This window comes from Silene latifolia, chromosome X (genome assembly GCF_048544455.1).
Source record: "Silene latifolia isolate original U9 population chromosome X, ASM4854445v1, whole genome shotgun sequence".
Lineage (NCBI taxonomy): Eukaryota > Viridiplantae > Streptophyta > Magnoliopsida > Caryophyllales > Caryophyllaceae > Silene > Silene latifolia.
The window spans coordinates 340,121,343-340,132,615 of record NC_133537.1 but is presented as its reverse complement, the minus strand read 5'-3'; the positions used below and the strand labels follow the sequence as shown (position 1 = coordinate 340,132,615).

The window sequence follows — 11,273 nt, the reverse complement described above, 5'->3', positions numbered from 1 at the left end:
AGACGAGATGCACGCAATAAGTTGGACGACAAAAAGTATGCAATAAAAAAGCTTAAGCTACAAGCGGAGAATGTTAGTGAGGATGGAGGTGGAAATGCTGATGAGAATGAAGGTAAGGATTTATCGGGAAGTTTCAGCAAAGTCGTAAGGTATAAAGATTTACATTTTGGAGTTTTTATGTTTTAGTATTAATTAAATTAGTTAATTTATCACACTAGTACGATTTACAATGTTTTCCTACAAATTACCACAAGCACTTAAACTGACAAATATCCCACCTCCATATTATCTTTTGAATTTGGCTGGTCCTTTGAGATTTCCTTTAACATAGTTGTATTTACGAGTAAATGTCTTCGTACAAGTGAGTCTAATGCTAAATAAGAGTATACAATCAAATGGACAACCCAAAACAGAATATGTATACAACTCATTAAAACCGATGAGGTATTAGTTTATAATAATAATAATAATAATAATAATGACACATTTACCAAGTTCTCAATAAATACAAATCATAGTGACTGATATAGTTTCTTTTGCATTATTTTTAGAGCTTACACCATAATGAACAAACTCTACCAGTAGATATTTGGTTAAAAATAGTCGATCTCTTTCTTGAACGTGGTTGTCTGTTTGCCATGATAATGGCTTCGCAATGGTTTAAAGTCAAAGTCATAGACAAACAACCACAGGTCTGGGAGTCGATGGTTCAAGTAAAACTAGATAAGCTTAATCACGGAATTAGCAATTTCAACTGGGAGAACTTCTACAAATAATACTTCCATTAAGTTTTGTTAATACTATCTCATTAAGTATATTGTCATAATATCGTCAATGTATTATATATCAGGTTCAAAAATCAAGCTTCTTCTCCACGGACCTGCAAAAAACAAAATATAAAACATGTCGATAAGTTACATGCATATTGTTAAAGATAAACCCAATATAATATTACACAAAATCAATCCCAATTATCCTAACCTACTATCTTTAGTATATATCAACTCTGCATCAATTGGTTGTAATCACATCCCTATAATTGTGCTATCATATCTTATGTATCTTAGATAAATATGTATAACCAACTAATGTACTAATGTAATTATCATTTATAATAAGACTTCTAATTTTTATATGGTTTCGGGATACACATCCGTCCTAATAATTCTTCTTGTTGCTACCAGGCCATCAACTTTCCCAACATACCCATGGCCTCGTCAAACACCCTCATTTCCAACTTCGACGAAAGGAAAGTTTTGTCGAGAATTAGATAAATCTTGAATTCAATTGTAGATAGAGTTTTAAAGAGTTGGAGATAATGAAGAACTAAGGAGATGAAGAACTACAGAAGATACTTATTATACTCCCTCCATCTCACCCATTTCTTTACATTTATTTGTTACCACCATTTAAGTATTCATGAGTAGAGAGTGATAGATGAACCATCTCAACCAAAACCTTAAGGTGATGGTTGAAGCCCAACTATTACAAATATTCCTATTAGAGAGAACTTCTAATATAATTGTAATATATAGCAAAAAATTATAGTAATGTGAGTTCTTTTTAAATCGTCTTAAGGAGTACTTTAAGAATATTTTTTATTTTTATTTTTTAATAATATGTAAATAAAAAGATGGAGAAAACAAAATGTACATTGGCAAATGTGTAAAGGTAAACGTAAAGAAATGAGTGAGACGAAGGAAGTAATTATCATTGTTATTTTTTGTATTGTGGAAAAAAATGGTTAATAATGGATGAATAAAACGCATGGAGCAGGAACACCGATGATGATCAACACAAACGCAGAGAGTTATGTTGGATAAAGAGATATTATGATAATAGCAAAAAAGAAAGAGAATGATGAAGTGTAAAAAAATGAAGTAAAAGTTTAAAATATAAACTATAACACGTGTGAACGGTGGTTAATGCCCGAGTTTGAAAATTTAACCACAGACCTAAAATAGACATTATGCATGGTGGATGTGAAGAAGTAGACCATTATTTCGGCTATAATGGACCAAGTTAATATTTGTACTGAATCTATTTGTTAATTAGTCATGCATTACGATAAGAACTCCCAATTATGTGGCATATACAATCTTTTTGATCATTTCTTCGCAGGTATGACAATGGCATTCAAGTAATGCCCTTTGAATTCACTTGTTTCGGCCTATACTTTCAAATTAAAAAAAAGTAATTTAAAAAAAAGTGATTGTTTTCGACAAAAACCATTTACATGTTTTTTTTCCAAAGCACTAGAGTGTACAAAAAACACTCTATTTCAATATTCTGGTATAAGATGGTCCGTTGCAGTTCTAAATAAATACTTCCTATGTTCCATATGCACAAATATTAAGAAAAATGTAAGAAATTTCCATATGCCTACTTACAAAAGTACCCATTATATAAGGGTCATGCTCATTCATGTACATGATTTACTCAATCATTAACACAATTTACAATTTTATCCCTCCCATTTCTAAGATTTTACAGTTTTGTTCCTAATTCAATTTCCTCCCTCAACCTTTCAACCACCATACAAACACCACCAAGCGCCACCTTCCGCACCACCCCTCTTACACGCACTCTCATGCTAGATACTCCGACAAAATCGACAGTCCTCCCATGCCCTGCTAAAATAAACATTAACAAATAAAACAACCACCACCTCTCTCTCTTCCACCCCCGCCACCACCACCATCCGTACGGCCCTACCCCCGTATCCGACGCCCTTGCACGATCGACCACCCCTTCAATGTCAACGTCAACGTCCGACCTGTGCCCCTCCCTCCCTGCCACCCCTAAACTAATTTTTTAATAAACCCTAATTATTTTTTTAACCCTAATTCGATTTACACCTACTTAATTGAATCACAAAATTGATGTTTGATGGATGGAGTTTGAATTATTACTTGGTTAGTATGAGAATTACAATTTCTAATTGAGAAATTTGGTGAAATTTTGGCTTTGATAGATAGAGGAAGAGAGAGTTATTTTCTTCTGATTTTTGATAAAGGGCAATGAATGGAAAAATTATGGCAAAATGTCCATGAATAAGTAAAACATGTCCATGAATGAGCAATGACGTTATATAAGCCTCACATATTTTAATTTGGCATCCACACAATAATAAAATTAAATAACATAAATAAATAGAAACGTAAACAATTTAATGGACATTGAGGTATATAACCAGTCTAAAAATTTCAATAAAAATAAAACATCGGTCAACCAATCCCCAAATATTTAGGGTTATTTCTCCGCGAAAATCATTCTTTTCCCTCTTATTATTATCAATCAATCTGAACAAAATCTTTCTTACCAGTAAGCTCTCTCAGTTCTCTCTTCTAATTGTTTTACGATTTGTATTTTAGTTTGAATTGCTGTTATTGCTACTCTTAATTTTTGAATTGGGTATTTTGGGATTATAATTAGGGTTTATGCATGTTGTTTGAATGTTATACTTAGGAATTCCTAGGTATTCTCAACTATTCTAGGATTTTGTTCGAGTAATTTTGAATCGAAAGAATTGATCTTTACCGTTATTATTTTATGGAATTGAGCATGAGTGAGATTTGAAATTCAATTGGTGTTATTTACAAATCTCATTTGAGACCGTCTTAAGCTTGGCGGTTTGTTTAAATGATTACTCTTTCGGTTTCAATCGTTTGTTTGATTTTTTTGTTTATTGTGAGGGTATTTTGATCAAAGGTAAACAAATGATTGAAACCGAGGGAGTATATGGTTAGTTTAATGTTAGCTATGATGATTATATTGTAAGCTTAAGGCGTTCTTAAGCGTGGGAATGGGTTATATAGTTAAATCGGGTAGAAGTTTTGAAATTTACGGTTTTTGTATCGGTAAAAGGACTCTAAATTCAAGGCCAGTTCTTCATTTACCCTTGAAACTTCGGCCTGACTTAGTAAGAGTATTTTCCTTACTGATGCCCATCGATTGGGTATTTGTGTTATCATTTGTAATTCTAATTTATTAGTTGCGATAGGTTACTTGGACTTTACTATTATGGAGTCAGAATCGTATCCCGACACAACTACACAAGCCTTAAGGATATGGGTGTTGACTCCATATCACCATACCAGACCCTTTCTAGTTTGACACTTATCCTAGTAGCAGTTGAAAGGGAGTTTTGTATGACGAATATGGAGGAAGGGACTCATATATGAACTATATGAAACATTTAATATGATTTTTACGAACTTTAAGCGTCATGTTTTAATAATATCTCTATTTATTTGTCGGAACCGTAAGTTTATGTTGAAGATGTGTCCCTTGTCTTTTAATCGTGGTACATAGTTCCAAACTTCCAGTGTCTCTGCAATTGAGTCGGCTAGTCAGATAACTGAGATATGTACCCATTCTTGACTCTTGTATAGTCGTATCCAAATTTGAGTAACATAGGTTGGGATCAATCCATTAGTTAATATTGGCCTCAGGCCTGGGGCATTAAAATCAAAATGGTATACAAAATGAATAGCTTAAAACTGGTACCGTGTTTGAGGATTTTGTCCTGTGTTTTGCGATACACCTGATGCATTGTTACATTCTAATCTCAGTAGAGCATATTGCAGGTACTGAATTGCCTGCCCTGTCGTAGATGCTTTATTTAACGCTGATTTAAGCATGTCATCTAAATCTAATCAAGCTGAACCCGATTCCCATACTATTGGGCCATCTGCAGCCTATTCCGAACAGTGGTGGCAAGCTGCTGGTTATGATCCTTCCCGTCTATCCGATGCTGTGGGCGATAGCTCTAAACATGCATTGCTAGGCAATCCAGTTGACACAGCACAGTCTATAGATGATCAATCGGAAACAAAGGCTGAGGATGACGACGATGAGGCCAGCATGGACTCTGCAGCAACTGGTTCTACTTCCACCCATCAAGGTATTGCTTTTAAGTTTCTAATTCTGATTAGAGTAACAGCTACGTTCCTCTAGTGCCACAAGTTTTACCACAACTGACGGGTAGTGAGAATTGGATGTATGCACTTTAGCTTTTTAACAACTGCATAAAAAGGTTGCATAGGATGACCCGTAATGAAATTTTGTCGACAGTTGCATTAAACTACATCACAATAAAAATAAACGCAACCAGTTTAGGGTACTCTTTACTTTATTCCTTTGTAATTCAAAATCAAAGAACAGAGGGTCTTTGTCCTCAGCAGACTACAGTAACATTTGGGTTAATTTTACTGGATAAACTGTTATTAATGGTTTACTGATTTTTTTTCTGCTTGTACTTTATGGATGCGTGGTTATTTTTTCGTAGCTATTAAAGATATAGAAATGGTCAAATGGATAATATTGATCTCACTTTTGAGATCTGGGTTGTCACAGATGGGAGTACTGGACTTGAAGGTCAAAAATCTCAGTGTGCTGAGTCTACCATGCCTTTTGTTAGTGGGATTGGTTTGCCTCAGCATCCACAGCTTGACCTTTTTGGTCACCCTGTAGTAAGTGATGCTGCACTTCTTTTTCCTATTTCAACTTTTCACAATCTACTTTTATGAACCGTGTTCAACTACAACAATTCTTCCTATTGCTCCGCAGGGTTGTGCAACAGCACCTTATCCTGACTTGTATTACGGGGGAATGGTGGCTCCCTATGGACCTCATCCAATGGTATGTTATTGTGACCCTAGTCATGGTTGTTTAACATTGAGAAAGCATGCTTCTGGTCTAATGTTGTTCCATTGGGATGATTTTTTTTACGGCTATCTAGAATTTTTTTAACTCTTGCTCTATGATTGAATGCCTGCACATTTCGAACTAGGTAGAAAATAGAATTAGCTATTTACAAACTTAGAGTGAAACCATGGTTAAGAATATAGAAATGGAACTGGACGTATTATAGTGCTTTGTAAGCTTATGGATGTAAAAATTTTAGCTTGTCATTGAGGGCATTTGGGGTGTTAATCTTTTCTTATAGTGTGGACATTGTCATTTTAGGCATTTATCTTAGTTTTTAGTTGCCCTTCTTCTCAAGTCTATCACTCTAATGGCTTCTGACTGGCAAGGGAGTATGCTGTATGCTAAGATTTTGCAAGCAAAACAAGATTTTTGGAGATGTATACACTTATTGTGGTTATCTTACATGCTTTGTGATTTTTTCGTTTCAACTAATTAACTTCCAATAAATATTTGTTCTGAACTTTTAAAAGCCGATGTGTGTAATGCAAAGGGACGTATAAAGCTTAGTTTAAAAAAGCGTGCCTGAGGCGCGCCTAGGCACAGTGAGGCGCCAACCAGATCGTGTCAGATGGTCTGAGGCGCATGGAGTGCAAAAGGCGCTAAGGCGCACCCAAGGCGCAACTAGTGAGGCGCACCAAGGCGCACACGAGGCACATTAGGGTGCAATTCCATATTTTTTTTCAATTTTTTTTACCGTGCTTTTCTCCCCCCTTATCCTTAATTTTCACTTTTAAAAACATGTTAGCCTTCTTTATAACAAAAAAAGGACTATTCTAGCACAAATTTGATTGTGAAATATGGATGTTCTTTTGAAAAATCAGTGCGTCTCGTGTGCAAAAGGCGTGCGCCTTCGCCTTTCGCCTTGCGCCTTGCGCCTCAGCCCCTTGGGACCCCATCGCCTCAGTGCGCCTTGCACCTTCTCAAACTAAGGTATACAGGTGGATTGTCCCTTTGGTTTTTAGCAGTGATTGCTAAGCTTGTCATTTTACACCTCAGACAGTAAAAGATTGGGTAGATATAGAGTAACATACTAACATATCATCATACGCCTCAACCAATTCAAACATAGTAAAAGATTGGGTAGATATAGAGTAACATACTAAAGCAGGCAGTATAATAACTTACTAAAAATGGATTTATCTTATTGGTTTGGGCAATACCATTGCATGTATAATTTGGTTGACATGAGAACTTCCCCCACAAGACCATGGTCTACTGATCTGAAATTTACACTAGGCTTACACGCAGGTAACAGAAGATATATGTGGTATTCCATGGAGTATTTCTTTCTGCAAAGGTAGAGAAGTAATTTTTTTAAAGTATAAGTATTAGATTATTGTGGTTTTAGATGGTTCGCAGCTGGGATGGACTTTCATAAGTTTTTTTTGGGGGTTGTAGCACTGGTACTCTGAGGCCTGAACGGCTATGAAAAATTTGGTTACTGCTTGAAGTTCTGAACTTTTGATAACATGACATATTGATATGCCATGTGAACGTTTGAGACTTGAATTACTTATTCCATTTTGTCTAAGCAAGTGTGCTAAATGTGCGAACAAAGTACTGCTCAGGAAAACTTATTCACTTTCCCTTTCATCATGAATATTTTATAATTAGTGAGAAACTGAGACTCCTACTTGTGTCTCTTTTTTTTGAGGAGGATTACTTGATATTTAGACGCCTACCTTTTTTGATAGGGGTTCCTATCAAATTGGGGCGGACTCATGAGTTTTAAAACCTGGATGCGGGGAGTGGATGTAACTCATTTTTTCTGCTATGAGATGCTTAGAGTTGGCTCAAAACTCACAAGCAATTTTTTTTTTCTAGCTGCTTCAGTTTTTGTGTTTCTAACTGGGTATCAACCAACAACCATGAAGTGTGCATCTCTCATCTGTTTGATATAACATGATCCTCATTCCTTTTTGGTGTTGGTGATTGTTTTCTGGTATATGTCCATTAATAAGCTTCTTTTCTAACAATTATAGTTCTTTCTCAGTAGTTTAATATCAGCCCTGATTCCGACTGTAGCAACTTCTTCCCATTTTACAATTTTATTGCATCCAGGCCGTGGTCGTTCATTTAGTCTAGTATGTTTCAATTTAGATATTGTATCATCTAAAATTTAACCTTGTTATTTTGTTTATCTCTAATATCTGATTTTCTAAGTAACTAATTGTTCCTCAGCAGTTATATGGGATGCATCAGCCTAGGATGCCGTTACCTCTTGAAATGGCACAAGAGCCAGTTTATGTCAATGCCAAGCAGTATCATGGAATCTTACGGAGAAGGCAGGTCCGTGCCAAGGCTGAGTTAGAGAGGAAGCTGATCAAAGAGAGGAAGGTATGCATCTTGTCGTACTTTTAGGCTTTGTAGGATGACGGAGAAAAGTTTTTTTTTTTTTATAACTTTTATGATGTTGATTTGCATTGTTTCTATGTAGTGGGTATTTAGTTCATACCGGGGAAAGGGAAACAAGGGGAAAGGAATGGGTTTCCCTTCGATATCAAACCTTTAAATATGGGAATGAAAAAAAAGACCCGAAGTCAACAACTACCATACCCCCCAAAAAAAAAAAAAAAAAAAAACACCTCTACGGGTGCCCGCTGCCTCGCCGCTGGCGCCATCTCCCGTGAAACCCACCATCCACACCACACTAACACAAACAAAGATCCCCCTCCCCCACCAGATCTGGTGTCTTTGGTGGTGGGGCAGGAGGTTTCGGCGGGGTGGGTGGGTCTTTTTTGGTGTTAGTGTGGCGTGTAAGGTGGGTTTTGAAGGAGGCCGGAATTGGTCAATGAGGATGGGTTTGTGTGTCAAATTGTCGCCGGAGTGAGGGGCTGTCGGTGCCACCAGTGTTGGTGTGACAGGTCTGACCATCCAAAAACGTCTAACCACCTCACAAGGGCCGATTTTCACACAGAATCGACTGACTGCCATAACTCCCGGAGACCACACCAGATTTACTCGACGTCACTTTTGCTTTCATATCCCTCCCAAAATTTCCCGTAGCTAGAGCTCCTCCCAACATCCCCACCCCTTGGCCACTACAACTACTGTGGCATCATCTATCACCAATTTGCCATTCCAAATTCAGATTTGGCCGACATTCCATCCTGTCACTAGAAATTAGCTTGTCACTGTTACTAATACCTTGCCGTTGGTCACATGGAAGATGGGGCTATGGAGAGCAAAATTGGTTAGGTAACATATGGGAGTGGTGTCTGGTGGAAGGCTACATGGGTGAGCGAGCATTCATCAATGCCAGGTTTTTTAAAAGCAATAGATGGAAATATGAAGGATACTTTTTGAGGAAATTTCTGTATTGAAAGAATCGACCCTATCATTGCAAATACAAGATATGGGGGAGGAATTTCTCGTATTCTTAGCTGTGAGAGAGGCTTGCGGTGAGGACTGGGTTAGATGAAGGAAGGAGAGAGAAATGGTACAGTTGCAAGAATGAAAAAGCGGGGGTTAAACTGTCTTCTTCATGCTTACCTGTGTCTTTGGTCCAAAAGCAAAGTGTAAACTATTGAATAAATCAGGTTTCTGTTTGGCAAAAGAGATTTCATTTTCAAATCTGAATTTGGGCCAAATTCACTGTTTGGGCTCATGAAGACATTTGGATTTGGATTTGTTTGAAATCCCACCTAAATTCTAAGCTTAAATAAACACCACATTTCAAATCCCCTCCCCTACCCCACGTATTTACAAATTTCGTAGCTTCACATCTCTCTCGCCAACAACAATTTCACCAACGAGTCAACTACGATCCCAATTTCTAGGGTTTGTGCCATAATTGATGATTGATCAGAGCAATTGAGTGTGTTTTCTTGCTATACTCTGTAAAACATTGATGAAAATTTCATTGCAAAATTGCATTTTCTTCAATTTACGAATCACGTTCATTCAATCATGATTCATAATTATTGGATTTAATTTGCTAAGTTTTAGAAAAATTATTGGATTTAATTTGCTAAGTTTTAGAAAAATTCGTTTCTGCAATCACGTTCATTCTTGATAGCTTAATTGTGCGTTTGATTCATAAATTATTGAATTTGATTGTTTAATTATTGTTCTGCTAAGTTTTAGTAAAATTTATAGTTTATTCTAGACTAAATCTATCATGAATCCTGATTATGGTGGTGAGTTACAATTTTGCTTCCTCTATTTACTCTTGTTTGTTCATTCTTACACTTCTGGGTTTTTCTTTTTGTTATGATTTGTGTAGATAATGTGTTCGATGAATTGTCAAGAGTATTTTGATGGAGTATGGGTTTTTGGCAAGATTTTGATTGAGTAATGGAGAGTGATGATGATGCATCATTTGTTATCAAATTTCAGATTTCAAATTCTTTGTTTCCCAAACAAAGAGTTTGAATTTGTGATTGAGTATTTCACTTTTCTAATTTGAAAATCATCATTTTAAATGAAATTCATGTTGCCAAACACTACCTTCAGGGATTTCCTATTCTTCTGCTGTCTTTGCGGTCTGCAGAAACCAAAACACTGGATTGTTTGTTTCATTTTTGCCTTTCTTTGTGTTATAACTAAAAATTATTGAAATTTTGTACGATAATATACTTCCAAATTTTAGATAATCATGGTAAAGATAAGTTTCTGGATTTGACACTGTTCTAAGTTCCATATTTAGGCTGTTTAACATTTTCCATTCTTAATTTCTTAGCCATATCTACATGAATCCCGACACCAACATGCCTTACGAAGGGCACGTAGCACCGGGGGACGTTTTGCAAAGAAGAGTGGAGAGCAATCTTCCAACCATTCCGGCGAAGATAACAAGACTTCAGGTTTGTTGGGTTCTTGTGCTGACCATCTGGCATTCGGCGTTGAGTGCTTTTAGATATTTGGGCGTTGCTTTATTTCAAGTACCTTGTGAAATCAGTCATCATCTTAACCACATGCAGGTGAGTCCCACTCTTCCAAGCCTCACAAAAACCGTAAAGACAAAGCAAATAACTCTGCCGATTCTAGAGCCATGGAAGGTCAATCCAGCCAGCAATGGGGTAGCAGCGGTAACATGTCCTCTGATCAGGCCACTCAGCATGCCCTAGCCATGCGATGAGGCTGAGCGTATGTAAATCTTAAGATATCCATCATCGGTTAGCTTATTATAGCTGGACGGCAAATCATTCTTGGCTGGTTTCTAATGTTTGTGTTTTGGATTGTGTACAGTTCTGATAGCTTTAGGTGGTTCAGACCTTAGTTACTTTAGTGTGTGAGAATAGCATTACAATTCAAAAAATTTTCGGATTTTCTTAGATGACGTGTTAAAGATATTATTTTGTATTTTTTTAATTCCCATCTTAACTTAGCTTCATGTCCAAGTTGAATGATCCTGTAACATTGGAAAATATACTTTTCATCAATTTTTTCCAGAATAAATATATTGGAGCTTTTAGCCGTCTTTTTTGTCGGTGTGCCACCAAAAGCCCACGACTTGACTCGATAAATAGCGACTAAGGTATGGATGTGGGCATCTATTGGGTGTGATGCCCGTGATAAAATCATCGATGTATTATTATTGGAGATTAAATTCGATAACT

General features: G+C 36.5%; 1 protein-coding gene across 3 annotated transcripts; it reads left to right on the top strand.

Annotated features, from left to right (window-relative positions):
- Positions 1-3,213: 3,213 nt before the first annotated feature.
- Positions 3,214-11,158, top strand: LOC141619384 (nuclear transcription factor Y subunit A-9-like). Of its 3 annotated transcripts, none has more exons than XM_074436402.1 (7): positions 3,214-3,324; positions 4,590-4,906; positions 5,359-5,474; positions 5,572-5,643; positions 7,897-8,049; positions 10,394-10,517; positions 10,635-11,158. In XM_074436402.1, the coding sequence occupies exons 2-7, from the start codon at positions 4,642-4,644 to the stop codon at positions 10,790-10,792; spliced, it is 888 nt and encodes a 295-aa protein (XP_074292503.1). In that variant the 5' UTR covers positions 3,214-3,324; positions 4,590-4,641; the 3' UTR covers positions 10,793-11,158. The 3 variants fall into 3 exon arrangements, with proteins under 3 accessions (XP_074292503.1, XP_074292501.1, XP_074292502.1); XM_074436400.1 differs by having other exon boundaries at positions 7,894-8,049; XM_074436401.1 differs by having other exon boundaries at positions 3,249-3,324; positions 4,578-4,906; positions 7,894-8,049.
- Positions 11,159-11,273: the final 115 nt, after the last annotated feature.

Excerpts from the sequence above, each read along its gene's own strand:
- LOC141619384 (XM_074436400.1), top strand. The coding sequence starts at position 4,642 with ATGTCATCTAAATCTAATCAAGCTGAACCCGATTCCCATACTATTGGG. Across the intron at positions 5,644-7,893 it reads CCTATGGACCTCATCCAATG|CAGTTATATGGGATGCATCA; the intron begins GTATGTTATTGT and ends ATTGTTCCTCAG. Across the intron at positions 8,050-10,393 it reads AGCTGATCAAAGAGAGGAAG|CCATATCTACATGAATCCCG; the intron begins GTATGCATCTTG and ends TTAATTTCTTAG.